The sequence below is a fragment of the Amborella trichopoda genome, chromosome 12, assembly GCF_054954075.1.
Source record: "Amborella trichopoda isolate Santa Cruz 75 chromosome 12, AtrichopodaSantaCruz75HAP2 v2.0, whole genome shotgun sequence".
Lineage (NCBI taxonomy): Eukaryota > Viridiplantae > Streptophyta > Magnoliopsida > Amborellales > Amborellaceae > Amborella > Amborella trichopoda.
The window spans coordinates 10,193,773-10,221,053 of NC_142347.1; the positions used below are offsets into that span (position 1 = coordinate 10,193,773).

Sequence of the window (27,281 nt, forward strand, 5' to 3'; positions counted from 1 at the left end):
GTAAAAAAAAGTTTGTTTTGAGAATAAAATAAGAGAAAAAATTAGATTGGGATAAGATTCATGGAAATTGCTAGGCTTTTTTATAATTTTTACTTATTATGAAACAAAATCCTATCGGACCCACGGGTGAGCACCTCGAATCGGTCCACAAAACGAGTCGGACCCATACGTACAAATAACAAAGTAACATGTGGTAGAGATTGACAACCCAAAAAGAAACATGCCATAGAGATTTCGAAATATCCACTACTCATATTGGATATGGACGGTGATTGTGGGCTCTCTTGTGTATCGAATATAATACACCATTCGTGTATGGTAATACTTTCCATTTCTGAAAAGCCCAGTTTGGGTGGGTTGGAAATTCACAGGGCGTTGGATGCTCTCCAGGGTTATTTTAGTCATTTCCACCCCAATCATTTATTCAATAAAAGATTCCACTCTGGTGTCAGGCTTGGGTACCAATTGCCCGTCTGTAGGCAGGGAAAGTAGATAGAGAGAGAGAGGAGAGAGAGAGTCCATGGCGCCCTTCAATGTGGGTTCCGTCGTTTGATTACCATCGTCATCATCACCATCTTTTCTCGTATCGGATCACATCTGTAACACCCCTTTCTCATGTTTTCAATTTTATATCTATCTTTCTGGTATATGTTCTCTTTATTGCTTGCAATTCTTCTTTTGTTGCTGGTGATTTTTAACGAAATTCCGTTCTTTTTATTGATTTCTGCGTGATCTAGATGTTTGCAGATTTTGGTTTTTATGGATGGACCCAGATCATGGTTTTTCTTTGATACGATTGCATTTTTTTGGTTTTAATCGTGGTTAATTGCCTCAAGAGCAATCTGCATTCCCAGAAAGATAAAAAAAAGGGACTTTTTTTTTGGGTCTATTTTTTTTTTTTCAGCTGAAGAAAGAGACCATGACCGTATAGTTCCTTTGATCTTCACAGGTTAATTTGAACTTTAATCTCAATTGATATCTTTGATTTCCATTGAAAACATTGTTGTAATTGTAATTTCAGAAAGGAAAAAAAAAGGTGAACATGGGGTATATTAGTGTATTTGAGAGGCTCAGTGAACTTATTAATGGTTTATTATTTATTTTTGGCTTATTTTATATGTAGTTTTTCAATCTAAATTTAAGAAATTTCACGGTTCCTGGAAATAAGTATTCGAAGTTGGATGCCTGTCAATTAAAAATTATCAAATTTAGATATCATTCATCAAATGGTGGATTTAAACAAGTTTCTTGTGGAAACATGTGAGAACCAGATCACTGTAACCCACTTTCTTGTTTGACTGATCTTCTCGGAAATGTTGATGATTCTTGGTCTCGTGCAAGTCATAAAGAGATTAAGATAATCAGATTCTGAATAACTCTTTCCAAAATGGGAAATTTGCAAAAGTTTAAGTTAAATTTTGCAACTGAATGATACAATGTACCAATAACTGACTTTTCCTGGAGCAAACTATTTTTTCATGTTACTGTGTCTAAGGCATGCTAAGTTGTCACATTACAGCTACTTTAAATTGTGCACTTGAGTTCGTTCCATTAAGGTAGCTGATCTCTCTGATTAGCGATGGTAAGATTCTTGAAAATATGGCAAATGGCTCGTAATTCATATTGATTCAACAAAAAAGGAAGACAAAGACTTCTGATTTTTTAATATATAAATGGCTATGCAAATCATCATGGTCATCACCGAAGTAGAAATAGAACGCTTTCCGATCATCATTTTCCTATGATGTCATCCATCTTCATGAAGAAATTCCTTGCAATAAAGAGTCCCTTCATTATCTTTCTTGCAGTAGTTAACATGGTATTTCTTTTCTTAATGATAACTATCTTTCGAGTGAACCATAGTTTATATCATTGGTGCTTTCTTCGTCGTTAAGTTGCACAAATGGTACATGTAAAACACACAAAGATGCACGCATCGGTGGTAATGAACAAAACAGAGGGAATTACAAAGGAGATACTCCACAAGTTGAATATGAAATTCAAGCACACAAATATATCCTCCCACCCCATCTCTTGAGGGTGCTGGACCTTTGAATTGGGTGGTGAATTTGTGTGGCAAAAGTGGAAGTTTTTTGTATCGTCTAATTCACTGCAATGAACTTTAGCCGACCCCAAATAATTGGGATAAGGCTTGGATGATGATGAATTCACTGCTATAAACTTCATGGTATTTGCAATCCTCCACGGAATGCAGCCACTCAGTGTGTCCAGCTGATAGGGCAGAGTGGCTTCCCATGAACCATCCACTAAAGGTCCTAAGGATAGCTATGGAAAGTCCTGAAAAATGGGTCATGAGGGCTCTTGCTTCAGCTTCTGTTGAAGTACGCATACCTGTTAATTTCAATGAGCACAATGCTTGCCTTGCCTACCGCCATTGCACGACAAGTTAGTCCACTCTTTTACCAGATCTAGTGCTATGATACCACTGAACTCCATAAGAGCTAAGGCTTAAACTTTCATAGTGTCCCAAATCCATTCTCGAACCACCTCATTGTTTGTGTAGATCCTATAATTATTCTATTTTCACTCCTAGATGGCATGTCTTCTTGAGAAATTTTTCTAGTGAAATTTTTGAGGTAGGTTCTAATTTGATTGTTTAGATCCTAGGCCCTATATAAACTTTTCCCATAAAAGAAATGCTACTTTTTGTTCATAGCAATCACTACATCCTGGCTTCTGCTTTAGACTCTAGAGTTAGGTTAGAAGTTTTCTTTTGTTTCATTTTCTCTTATAGAAGACTGAGGTAACTTGATTCCATGTTCCTTATAGGCATTCTAGAGAAATGTACTTCACTATATGCTTCATTATTTCTTCCCATATAGGTGATTGTGGAGATTTGACATGTGGACGACAAGTATGAGGTAGTCGCTAGGGCTGCTCGGATTGGGACAATTTGGGTGCATTCAGGCCTTGTATATGGCATAGGAAAGAGGAAAGAGTGAGAACTATGCAAGTGGCATGTAGAGAACGATACATGTGGAAAGTTCAAGGATGAAATAGTTGGTAGTACAGAGATAATATGCAATAGTTAGTGAGGGAAGACAGAGAAAACATTCAAAAGGGATTAATTGATAGTTTTGAACTTTTGTCCCATTGATTCAAAAAGTGGTCGGCCTAGTGCCTAAACCGGCCAGGGGGGCCTGGGTGCATCTCTCATGCCCAGGCGGCCCTTCTGAGCAGTGGGTCCTTGCTCAGGGACTGCGCCCACCCAAGGGGGAAAATGCCCCTCGTGGAGGGGCACTTTTGTCCTCCCCCCTCCCCCCTCTCTAAATAAGGGGAGAAAAAAGAGAGGGGGGCGGGGTGGTTTAGGTTCTTGTGTGACCTAAACGCCTTTCGTTACCTTTAGGAGTGATTTTTTTTTAAAAAAATCATTTTTTTGCATTTCTATGAGATCGATCTGGTATTTTAAAATTTTAAAAAATTGATCCTAACATCATCCTTTTGGTTTGGATTTGATCTTGTAGATTTTGGAAGATTTTTGAAGGGTTTTCAACAAGCATTTGAGATTGTAGACATCTCAAACATTGAAGATTGAAGATCGAGCAAAACATTTGCTGAAGAATCTTCATATTTGAGATTTTATTTGTTATTGCAATGTCTTCTTTGGGTTTTTCTAGAAGTGATGATCCAAGATGGATGTATGGTTATAACTCAAATCCAAATGATGAAAATTATATAAGGTGTAAGTATTGCAAAAAAGATACAAATGTGGGTATAAACTGGTTCAAAAGCACCTTGCCAATTAAAGGGCATGTTGCTCCTTGTATAAATGTTCCTCAAGCTATCAGGGAGGAGATTAAGCAATATTTGAGTTTGGTAAAACACAAAGAAGAGCAAAAGGAGCCTTGTCGTTTGGATAAGTCTTCTTCTGGTTCTTCTAAAAGTGTTGATCCGGGTTGGAAGTATGGTTATAACCCAAATCCAAATGATAGAAATTGTATAAAGTGTAATTTTTGTGAAAAAGATATTAATAGGGGTATTAACTGGGTATTAACTGGTTCAAGAAATACCTTGCCATTATTAAAGGTAATGTTGCTTCTTGTAAAACAGTTCGTGAAGCTATTAGAGATAAGATTAGAGAATATCTAAATTTGGTAAAACCAAAAAAGGAAAAAAAAGATGCCTTGTTATATGGAAATGTCTTCTCCAAATTCCTTTAAAAGTGGTGATCAAGGTGGGGGTATGATTATAACCCTGAATCCAAATGAAAGAATTGTCAAAGGTGTAATTATTGTAGAAAAATAATAACGGGGGTATTTACTTATTCAAAAAACACCTTATCGGTATTAGGGGGGATGTTACCCTTTGTAAAAATGTTCTTAAAGCTATCAGGGAGAAGATTAAGCGATATTTTAGTTAAGCAAAACACGAAAAGCAAAAAAAGGGTGAAGAGGCATGAGGTAGAGCAGCCAACACTCTTAGGACCTCTAGATCATCTGCACAAAGCAAAGGGGTAGAAGAAGTCGAGGAAGAGGCAGATTTAGAAGAAATGGAGGAGGAGGAGCGTTATAATAAAGAGAGAGATGACTATAATGATAATGGACTTGACTTCGAGGCATGAGGCTTACCCCTCTTTTTCTGATGATGTCTGAAAGACTCATGATTCTTGAGTCTTCAAGTGTATATTTTTTTCTTTTAGTATTTATGCTTATGGTATGCCTGTACGGTTGTATCATTATATGGAATTGTGAATTATGGAATGGTATGGACTGTGGAGTATGGTTTATGGAATATGGATTATGGATTGTGCTTGTATTACTATTTTACTATTATATTTTATTTTTGATTGTGCTAGTAAATTTGCAATCGTTGGGAACTTTGGATTATGGGATTTAAAATTTTTAATCTTTTATGATGTATACTCATATTCCCTTGCCTCTCTTCTTCAACCTAGGCCTCCTAGAAATCTGACCGGCCGACTAGGTGTTGGGCGGCTAGGATCCCATGACCATCTAGGCCCCACCGGACAATTTTTTGACCATTGTTTTGTCCTATCATGGTTGGAGATAAATGGCAATTCTTGAGCAATTGGGACATGAAATGGTTGACATATTCAGGAAAAATATCTTGCAAGGTGCTAGGAGTTGAGGGGTGTCATTATGTATGAAAAATCTTCTTTGGCATAGGATATTTTTGTTAACATATGTCTAGGAGGGGTTTTTCTTATGGGGCCTCAAAAGGTCAGTTGGTTTAAATTTGATTTTTTTAAGTAATTATGGATGTACCTCTTGTACCCTTTTATCTAAAAAACAGAAGTTAGTCCTTGATAAAAGCGGTTGTTAAAGAAAAGAAGTTTTATGCACTAGTACTCATGGAAAGAGAAATCAGTGATGTTAAATTGCCTTCATTCAGCCGAAGAGGCCAAAATGCCAAAGTGTCCATGTCTTCAACATCTAAGCTAAAGTCAAGGAAAACTGAAATTTCCCAAAACAATCTTTTTTCCCTTTTCATGCTATTTTGATTGAGAAAAGATACTTTGGCTTAAGAGCCTGTACAAGCATTCATCAGCCGAAGCAAACTAGATATATGGGAATTATTTTTGCCAGGTCGATTGAGTCCTGGGGGACCAAGGGTCACCCCTAATATAATTTAATATCTCTATTCTTGTTTAAGGGTTTTGCGGAAAACCATTCTTTCATCTAAATAACAAATCTCTCTCAGGTTTCTTACTTCTTTCATTTAATAGGCTATTTTAATGCTTATTTTATTGATAGTTGTCTTCTTTTCCACAAATTAGACTCTACTTCAAACTTGGCCTTGAAATTTTATTATTTGAGCATCAACTCTTTTACTTTCCCTTGAGAATTTGAATGAGAGTGATTGAATGATACATGAAGTATTGTGATATATGTGAATGGTTAGGTGCTTAAATTGCTGGTGTAGATGATTCCAACCTTTCTTTGAAAATAGTTTTCTTCTTCATTTTAGCTTCCTCTTTTTGTTTTCTGATTCTTTTTAGTTGAAGTTGTTGACTCAGAGAGCTTCTCTTCCCTAAGCTGTAAATTTCAAAACATTTAGAGAAACAACGTACAACACCTTCATTTGGAGTACAAAATGCACCACACTTGGAGAAAGTTGAGGTTTCATCTATTTGAACGTTCATCTTTGTGTTTACCATTTATTCCAAATGAATCAAGGCCTATGTTTGTCATTTCCTCCGGATCTGAATTTTACCTTTATTCTTAGTGATCCATTGTATCAAAATCAGCAGTTGTAATGATAGAAAAGATGACTCCTGAGTTTTGTAAATTGTAACAAGGAGATGGTTTTGTGACTAATGAATACTGATGGTAAAACTATAGATGTACCTGTCATTTGAGGCAGATTCAGATTAATTGAAAAAATGACAATTTGAGCATTGTATACTGATAATCTAGTAGTCTGAAAAAATGACAATTTTAACATTGTATACCGATAATCTAATAGTCCAAAAAGATTGTCCTTAAAAAAGTAATCACAAATTTCTAATGGACCACTAGTGGACTTAATAAAGAGCTTTATGGATCTGACTATATGGAGATATTTGTATGTTAAGAGTATACTTTTCTTGTGGTTAAGAAGGTGCATCAAGAAACTACTTGTTTGGGTTGATAAATTAATGATACACTTTTGTTGATAGTGGTCCCTCTGCAGGTAATATACTGTATTGCTTGATTACTTCTGTGATATTTTGTGCCATTCATGATTTATTCATAACCGGTTGGCACATACTTGACTGGCATTCTTGATTTTTCCGTACAGAATTAGGAAGTCTGCAGATTCCGATATGGACGAGTACGCCAGTCAAAGAGGCTCAACTCAGAATGGAGATTCCAGGAATGGGTCGTTGCTTCTTTCTAGGCACTTAAATTTCATAGGAAAGAGCAGCCAACATTCTAACCATTTGTGTCATAATTCAAGGATTAGTAGCACTGTAAGAGAGAATAATGCTTATGAGCAACCACAATCTTCTAAGCCTTCCTGCCATTCTATTAAGTTTGAAGTTGGAAGTTCCTCGAAACAACCCTATAACCCAAGCTTCCAAAGTGCTCACCATTGGCAGGGGAGCCCATCTTTTGCTTCAACTAGTAGTCATCGATCAGGGTTGATCGTTATACCTGAATTGATGAATTCAGATAGCTTAGCATGTGTCTCAATTGGAAATAGTTTGACTGCAAAGAAAAGTTCGATGAGTTCTTCTCTTGAAGCTAATGAAGCATTTCCTGGTTTTCTTTGTTCTGCCCGAGAACTCAGTTCCAATGGGTTTGGCGCTGAAGGGGCATATGCTTCTTCCAATTCTGATCATTTTACTCCTTTGCTGAGCACTAAAACAAGGGACCAGATACATTCCAAGATCGGCAACATACAAAGTAGCAATAATCGGCAGGGTCTCCTCGTTTCTGGAAATGGGAGTCTCAATTCTGAAGATATATCTCTAGGTTATAACTCAAGGGAGAAGAGTAATGGGAAGTTATTAGCAGGTTGTGGCCTTGGAGGCTTTGGGTGTGTCTCTATGTCTGATGCTGTTTCTTCTGCTTGCCCATCATCAACTATGCAAGGCCATTTAGGTCATGCGAAACAAGCTGACAAGATGAAACAACCTGTGAATGCACACGATTCAGGGGGTTTAAAGAGAATAACCCGGGCGGCAAAAGTTGGTGATTCAGCAAGTACTTCTAGATCTCGAAGAACGAGAACTCCTTATAGCAATCGCGACCATCTTCTTCATGGCTATGATATTTCTTTAAATGAGCCTTCACAATCAAATGGAATAAGGAGAAGGAACTCAAATGGGCAGTTAGTTGAGTCGTCAAATTGCATGAGTAACAGTAGATCCGTTAATAGCATGGAAAACTCATCACATTTAGATGGTGAGAGGGACAGTGAAAGCCTTGCAGCCAATGTTGCAAATCCAAGACTACTAATTGGTCAATCTAATGAGAGCATAGGGGACTCTCTGACATTTCCTTTGTTGGATCCGGTCTCTCATCCTCAACAGTCACCTGCCCCATTTCCTTCTACTACGGAGCATAATTTATCAAGGGACACAGAACCATCAGCTTGTGGAAGATCATCTCGGCTGGCTCATAGAAATGGCCGAAGGACAAGACGCAATTTCTCTCATAGAAACAACCCTCGTAGTTTCTCACTTGAAGGAATTACAGAGGTATGTAAAATTAGTTCTCCATAATTTTGCTCACGTTCGTTCATATCTTATATTTGGGAGGTGAAGGGTTTGAGCTTATGAAGTTTGTCCAGAAAACAAACTAAGCTGCTTGACTCTTTTATGCAACCCACTATGATTTTTGCAATTAAACATTGGGGAAAAATATGTTAAGAGCATTGTTTCTTTTTCATTTTAAAACATGTATGAGACTGAAACTAAAAAGATTGTAGTTGCTTCATTGTTACAGCAAGTATGAGCCTAAGCTTCCTCTCCTCTCTTTTGTCCCACTTGTGAGGGCAAGGTGGTTCCTCCCACTTGGCCTTCTAGCTGTCTCTACCAGGATTTTTGGAGGCATGCCAAAGCATCTTCCAGTTAATTTGTTATGAATTTCTCTTAGATCCTTCCTTATCTGTATTGAAATGTTCAACCCAAAATAAAACACCTTGAATCTTTCTGGATCATTCTTCTGAATCCTAATATGGCTGCTGCATTGCAAGGGATATTTGTTTAAAAACATTAATTGGGTAAAGAGAAGTGTAATTTGCATTGGTCTTGGAATCCAGAAAACCGGAATTTATATCTTTCCGTTCTGCATGAGTATTTGTATTTCTTCCCATATAGGGAGGAAATAAATCTTGTGCTTCTACTGTTATAATGGCATGGATGTTAACTCTAGGGCCATTGTGAATTCATGAATATACAGTAATCATAATCATATTTCATGGAAGCTGTTTGTTACTTGCTTCCACTCTGTATGGGTATAGCATGTCCTTTTGAGCCCTTGCCATATGGGATGCTAATTACCTGAAAGAGAGAGGGATTAAAAGAGAATCTGTAATGCCGGAGTCAAATTTTTTCTTTCTTGTATTTGTCTATGAAAACATGCTTCCGCTCTGTATGGGTATAGCATGTCCTTTTGAGCCCTCGCAATGAAGATGGGATGCTAATTACCTGAAAGAAAGAGGGATGAAAAGAGAATCTGTAATGCTGGATTCAAAATTTTTCCTTCTTGTATTTTTATATGAAATTAAGTTTGTCTAGTTATTGAGGTTCTAAAATTTTTAAGATGGACGTTTATTTTGCGGGGTGCCTGAGAGCTGTTATTTCTGGAGAGCGATAATTAGTTGCCTGCATTTGTAGCATGAGAGTTTGCACACGTATGTGGGTATGTGTGTGGGTGTGTATGTGTGAGAGAGAGAGAGAGAGGGAGAGAGAGAGAGAGGCCTCTATCTAGCTGCCCTCAAATGGAGCTAAGAGAGAAAGTGAGTAGGCTGGACAGCTTTCGTCAGTGTAGATACCCCACTAAAATTCTAGATATAAGGGAATTTCTAGAAACTATTCTAGCTATAAGGGAATTTCTAGAAACTCTGATTCTAAGTCCTAAAGACCACACTAAGCCTAGTGAACTATAGTCAATCTAGACCCAATAGAATTCTCCCAAAACTACCTAGATTCCATCCCAAGCCATAGTAGATCTTGAGATCTTTCCAAGAGTTCAAGAATCATCGAAATTAGACCTACCGTTGAAAAGTTAGGGCCCGAGGGATTAGCCCTGTTAAATTCCCCTTCATCGCATGGCCCGATAGAATATTAGATCAATTATTTCAACCCTATACCTCACTACAAGCTATAAATAGCCCCCCACAAGCCCTTCAGGCATTGGAGGCATGTATAGAAATTCTGATGGCCTGATCCTCCTCTCATATGCCATACCCATCGGAGTCGAGGACTCCACTTTTGTAGAGGTCAAGGTGCTTCTCGAGGGACTCAAAAGACTTAATCATCATTTGAGCACACAGGTGTTGGTAGAGGGTGCCTCCAATAAGACCATCGCTTGGGCGTCTGGCACTGCCCCTTGCCCGTAGAGACTAGATAATATTTTTGTTGAAATTGCTCACCTCTGTAGCAGTATCCATGTCTCATGGTTAAACACTCATAGGAATGCGAACTTTCCGGCAGATGCTTTAACGAGGGAGGGACCTAGTCTCAACTCTCCCTAGGGGACTTTGGACTCCCCTTAGCACACACCTCATTCCCTTTCTCGAATCTGTTCAGTGTGTTTTTGGACCCTCAAGGGTTTTTGTATAGGGAACCCTGTTTCGGGGACTGCCTAATTTTGTATTTGCTCTTACTTTGCACTTCTCTAAAGAAAAAAAAGTCAACAATCTATGGCTATTCATTTGACTTTTTGAACTAGAAACGAACCTAAAGGTCTACATGCATAAATCTAAACTCATAGCTGTTGCATAGACCAAGTCTTCCTTCAAGTGGTAGCATGAAGGATAGGGTGTGGCATCAAGAACCTGCCTAGCAAATATCTAGGGTTACCCTTGTGCTTGGGTAAACCAAAGACATAAGTGGGATCCCATAGTCAAGGAATTCGAGAGGAAGTTTAACTTCCTGACGTGTCACTTCCTCTCTTTCGGTGGCTGCATTACCCTCAAATCCATCTTAGCAAGCATCCTAGTATTCCAAATGTCCCTTTTTCGCATACCGGTCATAGTTTCATTGAAACTCGAACATCTCATGCAAGCGTTCATGTGCCTTGTCAGGTTGGAATGGGTATGCAAACACAAATGCTCCAGGGGCCTGGGGTTCCAAAACCTCCAAATTATCAACACTGCCCTCTTGGGCAAATAGTTGTGGCCACTTGCCACTAACCAGGACAACTAGGCAGATCAGTGATATCCAGTAGATATGGTACCCTACTGTTCTGGGTGACTCCCAAAAGGTTCATCAGCCTCAATGGCTTTGGGTGCATGGTGAGCTATTAGACAGCTTTATTTCAACATTTTAGATTTTGTGCTCTTCCACTCCAAATTCAGAAACCATACTAGATTCTTGAAAATCCTCTTGCTTGGTGATCAAACTCTTAATTTAGCTTTCCCTGTCTATAGGACTGCTATAAAAAGTGAGGCCTTGATTGCTGGCTGTGCTTCCCGAGGTTTGGACTCTTATCCTATGTCGAGACCAACCTGAGACTGAATCTACCCAGATTGTCTCCCTTCTTGAGTGGCTTAAGGCTTTCTTACTATCCCTCTCGGGTGCTGATAAAATTGTTTGGACCCCCTACCCTAATAGCTCTTTCTTGGTCTCTTCTTTCTTCAAACATTCAACCCCAATCCAGTGACTGCTCATAGAGCCTGCCTCCCCTCAGTTCCACCCAAGGAACAAGCTTTCTCTTGGTTTGCCATTCTGCACAATGTCCTAATTGTGGACAAATAAAAAAATGAGGCTTCCATCTAGCCAATTGATGTGTCTATGTGGCAATCAAGAGGAATCTAACCCCTTTTAGCTGTGCCCCCAGTCAGCTACAATTTGGGCACATTTTCTGAACCTCTTCAGCCTCTCATGGGTTCACCTTCCCCTTGGTAGAAGAACTGTACAAACAGTACTTTTCTCTTTCCGTACAGGCCTTTTGGTGTACTTTGGCACCTCACCGTCCAAGCGATCATTTGATCCATCTGGCTCAAACGGAATTGAAGGGTCTTCAAGGGATCATCATTCGCCTAGCCACCAACATCTTATATATTTTGGGCTTCCTAAGAAACTTTTTCTACCTCGGATTTCTTCTCCAGTTGGCTTGATGTCATCTTTCAATCCCTTCTAGATCACCAGGCCCTCAGCATGGTTACCCATGGCCCATGTGGTTAGTAAACTTTGATTGCAGTGCCCACAGGAATCTAGACCCTGCCTATTTTGAACACATAATGGAAACTCTCTTTTGGTATTCTCGGGTCCCATTGCCAGTGCAGATGCTCACTGGCCGAGTCTTTGGCACTTCATCGTGGTCTATTAGTATGTAACAGAGACTGGGGATCCTTGGTCCTCATTGAATGAGATTCCTTCAATGTTATCCAATTGGTCTCTACAACGGCCCCGTGTCACTCTTCATTAGCCATAATCCTTGAGCAGATTTTCCATTTTTGCAGAGGACTGGTGGTGTCCTTTCGTTGCACTTGGTGTGAAGCAAACTCCAAGGCAGATTCCTTGGCTCGCAGAGGGACTACTTGCCCTTTATCATCATTACCTACAATCCTCCACCTGTTCAAAACTTTCCCAAAATTTTGTGCAGACCTCCCATGTTGTTGCTCAGTAGCTATTTTCTAACCATTTTTTTGACTAACCATTCTGAGTGGTGTGTTTTTCATCCCACGTAACAAACTGTATAATTTTACTTACCAAAAAAAGGGGAATTTCGTAACATACTGTATAATTTTACTTATCAAAAAAAGGGGAATTTATCCAAATACCCACAGGAGATGAACTATTTAACATCATAGCCATATCTTTTGATTTAATTTCAAATGTCTATTCAAAATACACATGAACATGACTTGAAATAGCTGTAATCGGGTAAAATGTCAAATAGTTGATCTCTTATGGCTAATTAATTTCCCCCAAAAAAAAAGTCCTAACCTAGTGCTGGAGTGGGGTGCGTAAAATTTTTGGTTTTTTCCTTTCTAGCCCCTATACACCATTCATGATCTGAAGCAACTATTTTGGATTTAGAAAGAGCTTGTTTTTTATTTATTTGCGCTTTTGGTTTGTATTCAATCTTCTCAATAACCTGTTGCATTTGTACTAGGTTTTACTGGCTCTAGAGCAGACTGAAGAAGATGATGAATCAACACTTGAGGTTGTTGTCTTTCCCTCTTTAAGGAGTTCAGCTTTGTAAGAGGATTAGTTTGTGATGAGTTTAATTTGGGTGTTTCCTGCAGCATCTGCTTGTGTTTGAAGCTCGTCTTCTCGGAGGCCTAAGCTTTCTTGATGAGCACAGTGACATGAGACTCGACATTGACAACATGTCTTATGAGGTTTGTTGTTTATAGTAGACCTGCCATTCCAGTGTATGTACCTTGCTTCGTCAAACAGTCCTCTCTCTCTCTCTCTCATACACATGCACGCATACATGCACTCCTTCCCATGGAGATTGGTTGATAATCTAGTGATTAAACTATTATGATAAGATAATACGAAGCAGATGCAATATGTATTGGTTTCCTAGTGCAGGCTTGGTTATTTTAGGACTCATTTCTTATTTTGTGATTCACTTTGCTCATGATGACTATATATATATTATGCAGGAATTGCTGGCTCTGGAGGAGCGTATAGGAAGCGTTAACACAGGACTTGACGAGAAAGCATTGGCCAAGTGCTTGAAGAGAAGCTATTACTCCACAAATACAAGCTATTGTAAATCTCCAAAAGATGACAATGCAAAATGCAGCATTTGCCTGGTAATTAGGAAATTAAAAGAACTGTGACGGTTTCATGTTTTTTTTCTTTTGTTACATATCAATTGCTTACTTCTATTTATATATATTTTTTTTTTCAGGAAGACTATGCAGATGCAGATGAATTTGGTAAGCTGGAATGCAACCATGGGTATCATAGTGCCTGTATTCAACAATGGCTAAGTCAGAAGAATTGGTGCCCCATTTGCAAATTGCCGGCCATTAATGGTTAACAACTGATCAAAACTGGAAAGAACATAGCATCGTGCACATTGTAAATTCATTTTAATTTAAATTATTAAAAAGTGAGCTCCAAAAATGTGGTTGTGATTGTGAAAAATTGTGAGAACCGAGTCGTTCTAGCTTTGCATAAATCAACGCATGTATAAAGGCACACTTTGCTCAGTGCTTGTAAAAATGATGTGGACAAGTTCCTTATGTTCATGTGCAGAAAGAAGAAACAAAACAGTTGTAGCAAACATGATGATCCTGATTCCTAGGCAAAACATACAGTGATATGTCACAATCATTTATGTTGAGATCCATATATTCTCTCTCTTAACAGTGCATGTTCTCATGCAGTGAGGATTCATGGACACCCGGATTTTCTAAATATTTCACAGCATCGTTTCAGTGGCATAAGCCACAGTATACCACCAGGCATTTGTATAGGCCCAGAAGAATTTCAACTTGATCAATTGCCTCTTATGAGAAGCAATCATCCCTTCTTAAAATTTCTTAGGAGAGGGTATATGATCAAGCAAGGCCAACGGCTAATGGCATCACAACCATCTGGTTCTGATCAGAGGAAGTCATGAGATGGCTGAGCACAGAGAATAGGGTGTGGTCAAGTTTCTTTTCGATGGCCACATGGATCAGATGCTGAAAATATTATGCCGTAAAATTATTTATAGAACATACAAACAATCAAACGTACATAAAAGAACAAAAACAATCACATCCATGATATCTATGTGCGTTTTTTTATAATTTTGAAGCCTTTGGCTTTTCTCCCACTGCCTGCCAATCCCATATCTCAACATCAATGTAACCAGAGTATTGGACCTTATCAGTTAAGCCCAAACTCAATGAACTGCAGAAGGAAGTCAGAAATGGGGATGAAACATGAGGTTCTGATATTTTACATGGCCATGGCCTTTTAGTCACTACACCAGCAGGGGTTTGAGCGCGAACCCTGCCTGTTGTACTGATTTTTATGAAAATAAATATGAGGTGAAGATCTAGACCACATTACTTACATTGGGTCTCACTAGAAGTTTCTCTATATCACTTATGTACACAATGACCTTATTAAATTTGTTGAAAAGAACGCCTAAGCAGAGACATCCAACAAAATTGGGACACTACAAAGAAGATTTAGCATGGCACCTGCATAAGGGTGAAAATACACGAATTGAGAAATGGATAATATATGTCTTTTTTATCTGGACTCTAATTTCTTGTGCCTTTCATCTCGTTTTTGGTACCACTTATAATATATAGCCATTAAAGAAGTTACAGAAATTTATAACAGTCGCATTGGGACTGTCCTAGAATGTGAGTTCAAGAAATTATAATAAAGGCCTTCTGAGTAACACGCATTATTTACTAGCACTAAGTTCGGCATAAATTACAGATCTTTGCAAGTTAAAAAAAAGAAGATATTAATCCATCGAAAAGGGTGCTGATCTCACACCCATTATTTAACAGTATTTCACAGAAATTATGCAAAACAATAACACATTCAAAATGGCTAACAGATCAGTCATACCTAAGACGGTGCAAATCGCCACATAAGTTATCATTAATGGGAGAAAATCATAACGGCAATACACATCAATACGCGCATACGCACCAAATTCTCCAACACAAAGTTAATCAGAGGTATTATCGCACTGTACAAGGATACTGACAAACTTAAGGGGCCTAGATTTTCTGTGGTATAAATTGCAACTGGGAGATCTACTGTTTACTGTCAGGATCTGGATTGGGTGAATCCTTGGCTTTCATATTCATCACATAGCCACTTGACTTACTGTAATTCAATTACATGGAAAAACACACTTCAACTCTTGTTCATAAGCCGCTTCCTAGTGTCATTAGTTCAAGACTTCTTCCCCTTTATGCTGATATAGTCTTCATCACAATGCAACATGGATTAGCAGAAACAACCGAACTTACTCCTTTTTCCTTTTCTTTTTCCATTTATTTAACAACCCAACTTTGGTCAATCACTGATATGTAACCTCAACCTCAAGTAACAATTTTAAATAGATAAAACAGCAACCTGATATAAGAGACTGGATCAAAGCTTTCTCCAATTCCATCTTATGAAAGAATCAAATGTAACTGATGAATTCCATCTAGAACTTTTACTCCTCAGCCATGGCACGAAACCAAATCTTCTCAAGCTGTAACCGCCAGTCCTCTCCAAGGAGCTTAGGATTCATTTCCATGGCTACCTGAAAATCAAGCTTCGATGCCACAAAGTATTCATTTTGCTTCACCAAACATTCTTTGAGGCCCAACCAACTATAAAGATGAGGCAACGAACCACTAAAACCACTTACAAGCCTGCTGGGTATTACTTGAGTGTTAGCTACTTGCTTTGCTTCTCGCCGATTCCTAGCTAGTTGCAAACAGGGATCAATCAATCTCTTCAAGAATACATCCAAACCATTATTTAACAGATTAGCAATCTCGGTGCTCATGCCATGGAGGCCTTCTAATTTAGCGAGATGCTCCATTCTTGCCTTCAAAGCCTCAGTATGTGGCAGCTCTAAGTTTTCCAAACAAGAAACCATGGAAACATCGGACGTGGAAAATTGAAACCCACTTTCAGGAGTTTTCCTGGTACTACCAAGACTAATGGGGCAAAACGTTATACCAAGAGGAGCCCTAATTGGATTTCTTCTAACAAGGTTCATGCTACACTTTTCTTGCTCAACCTCTTCCCCATCCTCAACTGAGGCGATTTTAGCCAGAGATCCACTACCTGCTGAGGCTGGAAAGGAATTTGCAGTTGCGTAACCATTGAGAGGATCCTTTGTACTTAAATTTGATCCAGAGTTCACGGCTTCTTGATGCGTTTGAGGGAAAAGTTCAGTCTTATTATCCAAGGGTTTAAAGAAGCTCGGCTGATCCCTTGACCTGTGAGTGTTCATCTTTCTTGACCTGCCCCTTCGAGGAGAACGGGGAAAAGAAGCTCCGCTCCAAGAAATTGCACCGTTCTCTCTCGAGAAAACGTGAGAATTCGATGAATCTGGGGGCATTTCTCCACAACAAGCATTCTTAAAAATCGAAAGTACGAATCGATTATGCATTGCTATATTCTCTCTCCCAATTGTGAAGACACAAAGCTTATCAAACTCTCTCTTGCTGAGCTTTGAGCTGAGAAGTTCACTAAGGTATCGAAAATAACGAGCAGATTTCTTGGGCCCAAGTTTCTTACCAATCTGGTCTTTGAGCTCCATTAAGTTTATCCTAGAGGGATCACAATAGGGAGGCATTTTGACTCCCATATGTCGCGACTATTAATGGAGAAATCAACTGCTTCAAATCATTGAAAAAGGGAGTGTAATTCCATTGTGGGTTTATTCAGCAGGTATGGATGCAGTTGAGTGAAACCCAATAAAGAGCCATTGCAATGTTGAGAGAGAATTTTGTTTAATCAAACCAGAGAAAACCAACATCAAAACCTAGTCACTTCATTTCTGAAAAAAAAAAAAAACCAACTTAAATATCTCTTTCTTCATCTTTTTCTCAGGTAGCATACATTATTGTGGACCTAAGCAAGAAGAAACCCATTAATCAGAAACCGATAAACAATGGAAAACACCCAATCCACCATGAAGTCAAACTGTCCCAAAAGCCATTCGAACTTGTTTTCGAAGCAAACAACAGAGGATCAGATGAGAGCGAAAGAAAAAGAAAAAGAAAAAAAAGAATTTCGATGGTTGGAGGAGGCCCACCTGTTTCCCTTTTGGTCTTGGGGATCAACCCTCGAAGGCCGCCATTACTGTGCTCTTTCTCTTTCTTATCTCTCTTCCCAACTCAATGATTTTGGCCCTCTGGTACGCGTTCGGATTTTAGAGAGAGAGAGAGAGAGTCCAGAAATGGGGGTTGAGAGACGAGAGGGAGAATTGAGAAGTCGGGTTTTTTAGCAGGAAAAGGAAGAAAGGGGCGTTTTGCGAGATGGGTGGGTGTTTAGGAGCAAGGGTACATTGGGGAGTCAAAGTTGAATGCCACCATCACAACACAAATCTAACAAGAGAAGTCCTCTTTAACTATTTTGTTCCCCTCTTCTTGGGCGTGGGTCGAAAAGCTCCCCTCCTTGCATTCTTTCCTAATGTATTTGGGAATGTAAGTCACATGTGACCCCACTTCTGAAATGATATGAATACATGGTTAGGATTTTTTTTGGGTGAGCAAAAGTTATGAAATTTTTTAAAAAATTGTTCATGTCATTATATCATAATATCAATTTTTTTTTAACAAAATATTTTTGAGTGAAACTTGGAGCATAACTAGCAAAAAAAAAAAAAAAATGAAAAAAAGAAAAATAAATAAATAAATATATATATATATATATATATATATATATATATATATATATATATATATATATATGGGTGTGGTTTGTATAGAGCCTAGGCTCTAAACAATCAAATTAGAGCGTACCTTCAAATACTGTCGAGAAATGTGGTTTCAACACTAGAAATCTTTGTTATTGCCTTAAAATATATTTCTATTTTTATTTATAAAGTTGAAAGCTTCAAAAATAATGTAGATCAACAGATCTTTGAAAACTTGAAAATCTTAAAAATTGGCGGTCCAAAATCTGTTACAAAATGCATTATTTCCAAAACTTGAAATCTATTTTTTTCTCATATCTATGGATCTTGATGTCGAGATGATCAATTTGAAAATATTTGGGCATCAAAACAACCTCTTCCAGTGAAAGTTTTGTGGTAGGATTGTTTAGAGCCTCGGCTCTGTATAAACTTTTCCACATATATATATATATATATATATATATATATATATATATATATATATATATATATATATATATATATATATATATATATATATATATATATATATATATATATATATATATATATATATATATATATATATATATATATATAAGTCTTAAAAATTCCTATAGGCGAATTGCTACAGTGTTTCGCCCCATCACGTACATGTTATGTCCATGACGGTTTTGCCAAAAAACTGCCATGGACCTACGGGAGCTATGGCAGTCCATGTATATTTTTTGCATCAAATTTGCGTGAAAAACATCATGCCACGGACATGCTATATTCGTGACGGACCACTATGTCTGTGACGATCTTTAATCCATGCTGTCCTAAAAAATTGGACAGTGTTGAGCCTATGGGCAAAAATACTGTTCATTTTCACCCATAGGGATATTTTGTGTAATTTTTATCATTCAAATTATTTTTTTTATATTTTATTCAATTGCATCTCACTAAGGCGTACACACCTACAAAATTTCAGATCATTATGATTTTTTAAAAAAATATTAAAATTCAAACACTATCAAACATCTGTGACCATGTGATAAACTTTGAACGGTGATAAAGCCGTAGGTGAAGCACTGTAGAACTTCATCTATAGGCATTTTGTATTTTTTTCCTACACACACACACATATATATATATATAGGAAAAAGATGGGTTTGTCTGTCTCACTCATAGCATTCAGGTGCGCCCAACGCCGTTGATTTAACTTTTGAGTTTGGAGGGCCAGGATACCATCCCACGGGGAGTTGGTTTGACAGTTTAAAAAATGTTTTTAATCCCACGGGTATTGACACCCTCAGAGAAAAAGGTTCGAGTACTCGCTCTCCTCTTGCTCTCTCTACATATTCTCTCTCCTCTCGCTCTCTTTGCATATTCTTTCTCCTCTCTCTCTCTCTCTCTGCATATTCCCTCTCTTCTCTCTATGTATTCTCGCTCCTCCACAGAGAAGCTTATCACTGCTAAAACAAGCTCTCTCGCTGCTGCTACCATTTGTCCCTACTCAAACCCACGGATCTCACACATAAGCTCTCTCCCTCTCAAGTTATGCTATGCTCTCTCTCATTGGTTTTTTTATTTCCATCTCTCCCTCTGGTTTTCACTCTCGATAAACATCAAAACCCCCAAACCCTCAAAGAACAACACCGAATCCGAGTATTTTTGCCCGGATTTTTTCCCTCTGATTTTCGTTTTTATAGCATTTTTGCCCAGATTTTGCTTTCGTTTCTTGAATATCTCAAATATTGAGCAAAACCCTGTGTATATATGGTTCATTCTCTGAAGCATTTTTGGCCCAGATTTTTTCAATTTTTGCCCAGATTTTTGCTTTCATTTTTATAGCATTTTTTCCCATATTTTGTTTTCGTTCTTGAATATCCCAAATACTAAGCAAATGTGTATATATGGTTCTTTCTCTATAGCATTTTTTGCCCAGATTTTTTTATAGCATTATTTGCCCATAATTTTGTTTTCGTTTTTATAGAATTTTTGCCCAAATTTTGTTTTTGTTTCTTGAATATCCCAAATACTGAGAACAACCCTGTATATATGGTTCTTTCCCTGTAACATTTTTTGCCCATATTTTTTTTATAGCATTTTTTGCTCAGATTTTTGTTTTCGTTTTTATAGCATTTGTTACTATATTTTGTTTTCATTTCCTGCCCAAATTTTTTGTTTTAGTTTGTTTTCGTTTTTTGGCAAATATATGGTTCATTCCCTGTATTTGATGCAAAAAATTATGGTTTCCAACTGTTGAATAATAATCGAGGTAAAAATGTTGCTTAGTATTTGGGATATTCAAGTATTGTTGTAGATATTATTTATAGTTTGCTTTCTTTATTTGGGAAATATATGGTTCTTTCTCTGTATTTGATGCAAAACCCTAAGTATTCTGGTTTGCAACTGTTGAATAATAATCAAGGTAAAAATGTTGCTCAGTATTTGGGATATTCAAGTATTGTTGTAGATACTATTTATGTTGGGTTTATGTGGCCTTTAAAGGCCTTATGAGTGCTTGTAAAAGGAAATGATATAGTGGAACATGAACTCAGTAGGAGTGTGGTCCCTCGTGGACCATACTAAGCATTACTGATTCCGAACTGTGCTTGACGATCTAGGCTAGTTGGTTGGGAAAAACTCATGTTACCTAGGCATAAAATTGATAATGGATACAAAGACAAGACTAAATTTACAAGACGAAAAACAAGGCAAAATTGACACCTTCAATATGCCATTTGCTAAAAAACAAACTAAGTGAATAAATTACAATCTTTTAAATATCAATTATAGCCATTTCTAGTCTTGTAAAACCACTGTAAATAAACTCAAATACCAACCCCTTATGGGGTAATTACATATAAAGCATGACTACTTTATGAATTACACTTTCATAACACAAATTACATAAACTATGTTCAAAGCTTAAATACATTATGCAACTAATCTAACAAAATTCTAAGGAATAAAATCAACTAAATAGGGATTAGAATGCCAAATAAAAGTAGGGAAGTTATGTTTCGAACGCCTTGTGTCGGGGCCACGCAATCGGGCCTTATAAGGACTAAATTTTGTCCATTCGGATTGTATAAAAGTGGTTCATTCTCACAAGAGTGCCTGATCCAAATGGGAAGCAATTACACACCTTAAAATCACTTTTTAAGATCTCAACACACTGATATTATCATCCTAAAAAAAATGCCAAAGGTTTGAATCGAATCGGATAAAGAACAAGAGAGTTATGGCTAAACTACACACGGTGGTCCCTCCGATCACCAAAACAGTTGTGCATGGAAAGATTATGAACCCCTATAGGTAAAAATGTGATGAAAAAGTTCTAGAAATTGAGTGACACTCTGAGACTAAATTATTTGATAGATTTGAAGCAAAGTAATCAATGGATATTATAAATGATCATGGATTCTCATGCATATAGGCTATAACTCATGAAGGACCACACTATGATAAGCATGATGAAAAAGATTTACCCTGAGTATGCATGAGGTATCGAGAGTTCACGTATTGAGAAAGCAATTTCTTAAAAAGGTGTGAGGGTCACCTCCTAGTCAGGATTTTATAGGTTAGCCTCATGTTTAGCTATAATCGGCCAGGGCTTGGAGAATCCAAATGAAAAAAATAGAACCCAAGTACTTATTGAGTATTCTTCCTGTATGGAATGGTCAAGACTTATGGGACATAAGTTTATATCCTGACACGAGACCATTACACGGCATATGCTTTTTCATTTCGCATGGGAAGCCACTCTTTCAAATGCATTATCCGAGTTTGGAAGAGACAGTACATATATGCTTTCAGAGGGCCATGTAATTGAGTTAGATTATGTGCCATAGGGGTACACCTGTAATCCATTGAGGGTTGAATGATCGGAAGTTCTGACTCAACAACTTTGATATGACCAATTATGTGTCCCTGTTGGGTCACAAAAGTCTGGCCAATGAGCCAAGGGGTCACATTCCCAATCTGTGGATTTTAAGTCATCCCTTAGAGATGAGTCAAGATAACCTAGACATGATGCGACCACAGCTCCTATGGTGCATAAGGGCATCTCTCGCATATGCATCCGCTTCACTCTGAAAGGTGGATTGCTTTCTCGAAATGGTCTATCAATATGCATGTTGTGTGATGGTACATGGATGAGGCTTTTGACCCTCGTTTCTGTAGGCCACCATCACACACAAGGGTCACACAATCCATCGACTTACTCATTCGAGCATACTCCGACCTTATTAAGGGGTGACCCATTAGAACCCTCATCAGTTGATATTCTTGTTGGAAATATGGCCTATCAAGGCCTAAATTTCAATAGTCTCTCGTTCAGTAGGAGTGATTGAGAGATTGAAATCTTGACATCTTATGGAATGGAACTGTAGTCCATGTGACCTTATGTTATGGTATTAGTCAATTGTGACATGTGGTAAAATGTGCCCTTGAAATATATTGACTAAATATTGAAGTAAATATTGACTTGATATATCTTTGATAGATTTTGTGAAAGTATAAGAATGATTATGTTATTTTATGGTATGTATTTTGATTGGATTTAATTTGACTTAATTTCTATTGATGGGAAAGTGGTTTAGAAAAGGGGGATAATAGTTCACGCACGTTCCATAATATTGATGACCCATCTATAGAATGGATGACTCAGATCTCTCATCCCACAAGTCACCCTTGATCGACGATCCACATTCAATCTCAGTTAAGAGACGAACTATGAGAAACCTTAAAGCCTAAATCCAATTTTGCACTATAAATAGGGGTGTACCCCCTTTATTCTCTACATGTCTCTCTTCTCTCTCTCTTGTCTCTCTCTAAGGGGCACACCCCACTCTCTCTCCTCCCTCTCAAGACTCTCTCTCTCTCTCTCTCTCTCTCTCTCTCTCTCCAAGCCTATCTCTAAAGGGGCACGCCCTAACCCTAGGTCACCTCCTAAGTCTCTCTCTCATCTTGAATAGCCTAAGGATTGGTAGTATGGGATATGCCAAAATAAGTCTTGGGGTTAAGATCTAGGTCTGATAAATTCTAAAAAAGTTCCATAGAATTAGTTTGGCTTAAACTTGCTTTCCTGTTTGAGATTAAAGCTAGATCATCGATCCTGCTCCATCGGATGGCGAAGACTCGATGTGTAGTGTAAGAAACCCAGTTGAGATAATCTCTGGCACTCTCCATTTTATTTTTTACATTTAATCTTTATATTCTCAAGCATAAGGAGTGACATCAAAGTTTTTAAGATCTTGAATTTGTTAGTTTTATTTTATGTGAAGCAAGAATTATTGTAGTAAGACTATTTGTTGTGATCTTTGTCAATAGAAAAAGAAAAGAAAAGAAAAGGGGAGAAAAGAAGAAAATTAAATATATATATATTCGTCGACAAGATCACATTAGTCTTTCTTTCAATTTATAATTTGTTTCTGTTTCTTGGCAAATATGTGGTTATTTCTTTGTATTTTATGCAAAACCTGTGTATTATGGCTTCCAACTGTGGAACAATGATCGAGGTAAATATGTTGTTCAGTGTTTGGGATATTCAAATATTGTTGTAGGACGATACCCAATTTCTCTAAGCTTTCTTGGACTAACTCACGATATATAGAACGCTTTAAAATTTTGTTCCAATATTTTAAAATTCAAATAAAACATATTTAAATATATTAAAATGAATTTGATAGGAATTAGATTCAACAGGTCAAGGATAACATAAATGTATAGTCATTCCATCTTTTCTAGAAATTGTATCTCACTGTCATCTTCTCAAACTAATCTAAAAAAGACCCACAACCCATCACAGGGATTTATAATTGGTCCACCTAAGTAAAAATGTATAGAAACCAAGTCCAAGAAGTTACACTTCAATTAAAAATTGAGAAAATTTTGACATTATAACTCAATTTCCTTGTAAATTACAACACTTATAACATCTCATACCCTCAATTACAACCACATAAAACTCATTACAGCCATCAAACACTTTTTATACACTCATCATAATGAGGATAGAACTCGATTTGGGTCCATTGTCAAAAACAATACAAGGCTACACAAGCACTTGAAACTAGTGCTCTTGAAAATTCTAAACTATGCAAAACTAAATAGCAAAATTATACATTAATTTTTTACATAAAACACGTCAAATCATGATCTCCACATTACAAATATATGAATGCTCAAGTAAATAAAGCAACATGATCATGGGAAGCTTGTTGGGATGGATTAGTGAAAATCAGCAAGAGTTTATAACATTCACAGCTATTGTGCATTCATATCAATATATACAAGCAATGGAAACTACACAATATCAAAGCAAGAACATGGAATGAAAAATCCAAAAACATTCAATCCACAGAGCACAAGGATTTAATGTGGTTCGGTCACAAATCGTGACCTACATGCACAATAAAATGACGCAAGATTTTACTTACTAATTTGGGAGATTACAAGGTGAAATCGAGCTCAAAATATCACTTCTCAGCAACCCTTCTCACTCTAAAGAGAGCTAAAAAACGAGGCATCAAAAACACCAAAAAATGGGTTCTTCGTAATACTTTCTCTCACTAAAACATGGCACACAACAAACCTACAATGGAGTTCAAGCCCTTTGCTCACTTTCTCTCTCTAAAACAGTGCATACTAAGACCTCAAGAGAAAACCCAATTGCAGCCCAATCTCTCTATTTTTTTTTCACTCTTTCTCTGTCTAAACAAAAGGGTTTTAATCTCTTTAAAAGAGTAAGGTTCCTACAACGCCACAACCATTGGATTAGATGCAATCCAATGACCCAAAATAAAAGAGAGAAAAGTCAAATAAAACTCTCACATGTGTGATTTGTTTTTACACATGTAACAAGCTCCCACTTGAAGACATATCACAGAGTCTCTAAAATAATCACCAATACACCACTTTCTATCCACTCGAGGTTACGTTTCCTCTAACTTCGAAAGTCTTCTACATATCGTATTCTTTTCAGTTGAGACAACCTTTGTCAACATATCAACATGGTTCTTCTCAACGTGAATCTTGTCCACTTGCAAATCTCTATGCTCAAGGGCCAACCAAATTAAAAAATATCTAACCTCTATATGCTTTGTCTTGGAGTGATAAGCTGCATTCTTAGCCAGGTGAATAGTACTCTAGTTATCACAATGCACAACATATTTATCATGATTCACCACAAATTGGCTAAGTAACATTCTCAACTAAATCATTTCCTTCGCTGTCTCAGTCAATGCCATATACTCAGCTTCATTTGATGATAAAGCAACAATATCCTACAACCTTGACATCCAGCTGATTGTACCACCACCAACATTAAAAATGTATCCAGTGGTAAACCTTCTAGTATCACGGCATCTTGCATAATCTGCATCTACATAACCAACAACTTCCAATGATGAATTTTCAAAACACAAGCATACATTTTGTGTCCCTTTCAAATACCGAAAAATCCACTTAACTACTTGCCAATGTTCTCAACCTGGATTAAACATAAATCTGGAAACAACTCCCACTGCATGGGCAATGTCAGGTATAGTACAAACCAATGCATACATCAAACTATCAACTACAGAAGTATATGGAACGTTTTTCATCTTACTTCTATCTACCTCATTCATTGAAGAATCCCTTTTAAATAACTTGAAATGTGCAGCTAATGGCGTAGAAACAAGTTTACAGTCAATCATATTGAAGTGCTCAAGAACATTAGAAATATATTCAAATTGACTTAACCAAAGCTTACCTTGCTTTCTATCTCTATGGATGTGCATGCCCAAAATCTTCTTAGCTGGTCCAAGATCCTTTGTAGAAAAATGCTTGGACATATTAAGCTTTGAACGCTTGATTTCACTCAGATCATTGCTAGTAGCAAGTATATCATCAACATAAAACAACAAAATAGTAAAATAATCGTATGTTGAATCCTTGAAGTACATACAATTATCAAAATCGCTTCTAGTATAACTGTCACCCAACATAAAACTGTCAAATTTCTTATACCATTGCCTAGATGCTTGTTTCAAACCATACAATCCCTTTTCAACTTGCAAACCGAGTTATGATTGGCTTTGTTCTCAAAACCTTCGGGTTGACATATATAAATTTTTTTAATCAAGATCATCATGCAATAAGGCAGTTTAATATCAAGTTGTTCCAGCTCCAAATTCAAGTTAGAAACCAAAGATAAAACAACTCTAATAGATCTATGCTTAATAACATTAGTAAAAATTTAATTAAAATCAATACTTGGTTTTTGCCCATAACCTTTCACCACAAGTCTGGCTTTAAATCGCATAAGACCATTTGCCTCCTACTTAATAGCATATACCCACTTATTCTTCAATGCTTTCTTCCCATGTGGAAGTTCCACCAACTCTCACATATCATTCTTATGCAAAGCATCAATTTCCTCCTCCATTGCCTTATGCCACCTTTCAGCATTAGGGCTGAAAAGACTTAGGTTCACCATTATCAGTATATAAAGCATAATATAAAGAAAGAGAATACCTTTGTGTGGGCTTGTGAGGGCATGTAGATCTTCCCAAGACTCAAGTTCACTACTATCAGTATACAAAGCATAATATAATGAAGGATAATACCTTTGTGTGCGCTTGTGAGGGCATGTGGATCTTCTTAATTTTGGCTCGGGTGTAACTGGTAGTCCTTATTTATCTCAAATTAATTCAGTGTCATCCTCATAACTAGCATCACCTCTATCAAAACTGTCTTGAGCTTGAGCTTGACTCTCTTACACTTGTCGAGATAAAACAATGAGATTTGGTTCTTGTATATCTACAATAAGTCTTTATTGTTTTGGTTCTTCCTGCTTCTTTACAGCAAACATTACATTCTCATTAACGAGAATATCCCAACTTCTGATAGTCTTATTTGTAATAGGATCCTAAATCATATAACCTCTATTATCACCACCATACCCAAGAAACGCACATCTTCTTGACTTGACATCTAGCTTGACTCTACTTTCACTGGGTACTTAAACATAAGCTTCACACCCAAATGTTCTCAAGTGTTTATATGAAACACTTTTACCTCTCCATAAAATATCGGGCATTTCATCATTCAAGGGTGCACTGGGAGATCTATTGATCAAATATATAGTTGTACTGGCATCTTCAACCCAAAATTACTTACTACGACCAAATTGTGATAGCATGCTTCTTACTCTTTCAATGATAATCCTCTTCATCCTCTCAATGACGTCATTTTATTGTGGTATCCCAAGGACAGTCCTTTGCGAATATCATTCTCTTTACAAAAAATATCAATAACATTCAAGCAATATTCACCACCATTATTAGT

At 37.3% G+C, this 27,281-nt stretch overlaps 2 protein-coding genes and 1 non-coding gene across 5 annotated transcripts; 2 read left to right on the plus strand and 1 right to left on the minus strand.

Annotated features, from left to right (window-relative positions):
* The first annotated feature begins 449 nt into the window (after positions 1-449).
* LOC18431783 (uncharacterized) lies at positions 450-13,883 on the plus strand. 3 transcript variants are annotated; one of them, XM_011624131.3, is made up of 6 exons: positions 450-949; positions 6,763-8,167; positions 12,756-12,806; positions 12,889-12,984; positions 13,255-13,407; positions 13,506-13,883. In XM_011624131.3, exons 2-6 carry the CDS (start codon positions 6,788-6,790, stop codon positions 13,635-13,637), a joined length of 1,812 nt encoding a protein of 603 aa, XP_011622433.1. In that variant the 5' UTR covers positions 450-949; positions 6,763-6,787; the 3' UTR covers positions 13,638-13,883. The 3 variants fall into 3 exon arrangements, with proteins under 3 accessions (XP_011622433.1, XP_020521380.1, XP_006841970.1); XM_020665721.2 differs by having other exon boundaries at positions 450-644; XM_006841907.3 differs by having other exon boundaries at positions 450-599.
* An 852-nt stretch (positions 13,884-14,735) lies between these two features.
* On the plus strand, positions 14,736-14,838 carry LOC148779432 (U6 spliceosomal RNA). Its single transcript, XR_016046622.1, has one exon. It is a non-coding gene; the product is annotated as a U6 spliceosomal RNA (small nuclear RNA).
* Positions 14,839-15,172: 334 nt separating this feature from the next.
* LOC18431784 (uncharacterized) lies at positions 15,173-17,516 on the minus strand. The gene is made up of 2 exons (XM_006841908.4): positions 17,376-17,516; positions 15,173-17,117 (listed from the first exon to the last, which is right to left on the minus strand). The coding sequence occupies exon 2, from the start codon at positions 16,923-16,925 to the stop codon at positions 15,777-15,779; it is 1,149 nt and encodes a 382-aa protein (XP_006841971.2). The 5' UTR covers positions 16,926-17,117; positions 17,376-17,516; the 3' UTR covers positions 15,173-15,776.
* Between the last annotated feature and the right edge of the window lie 9,765 nt (positions 17,517-27,281).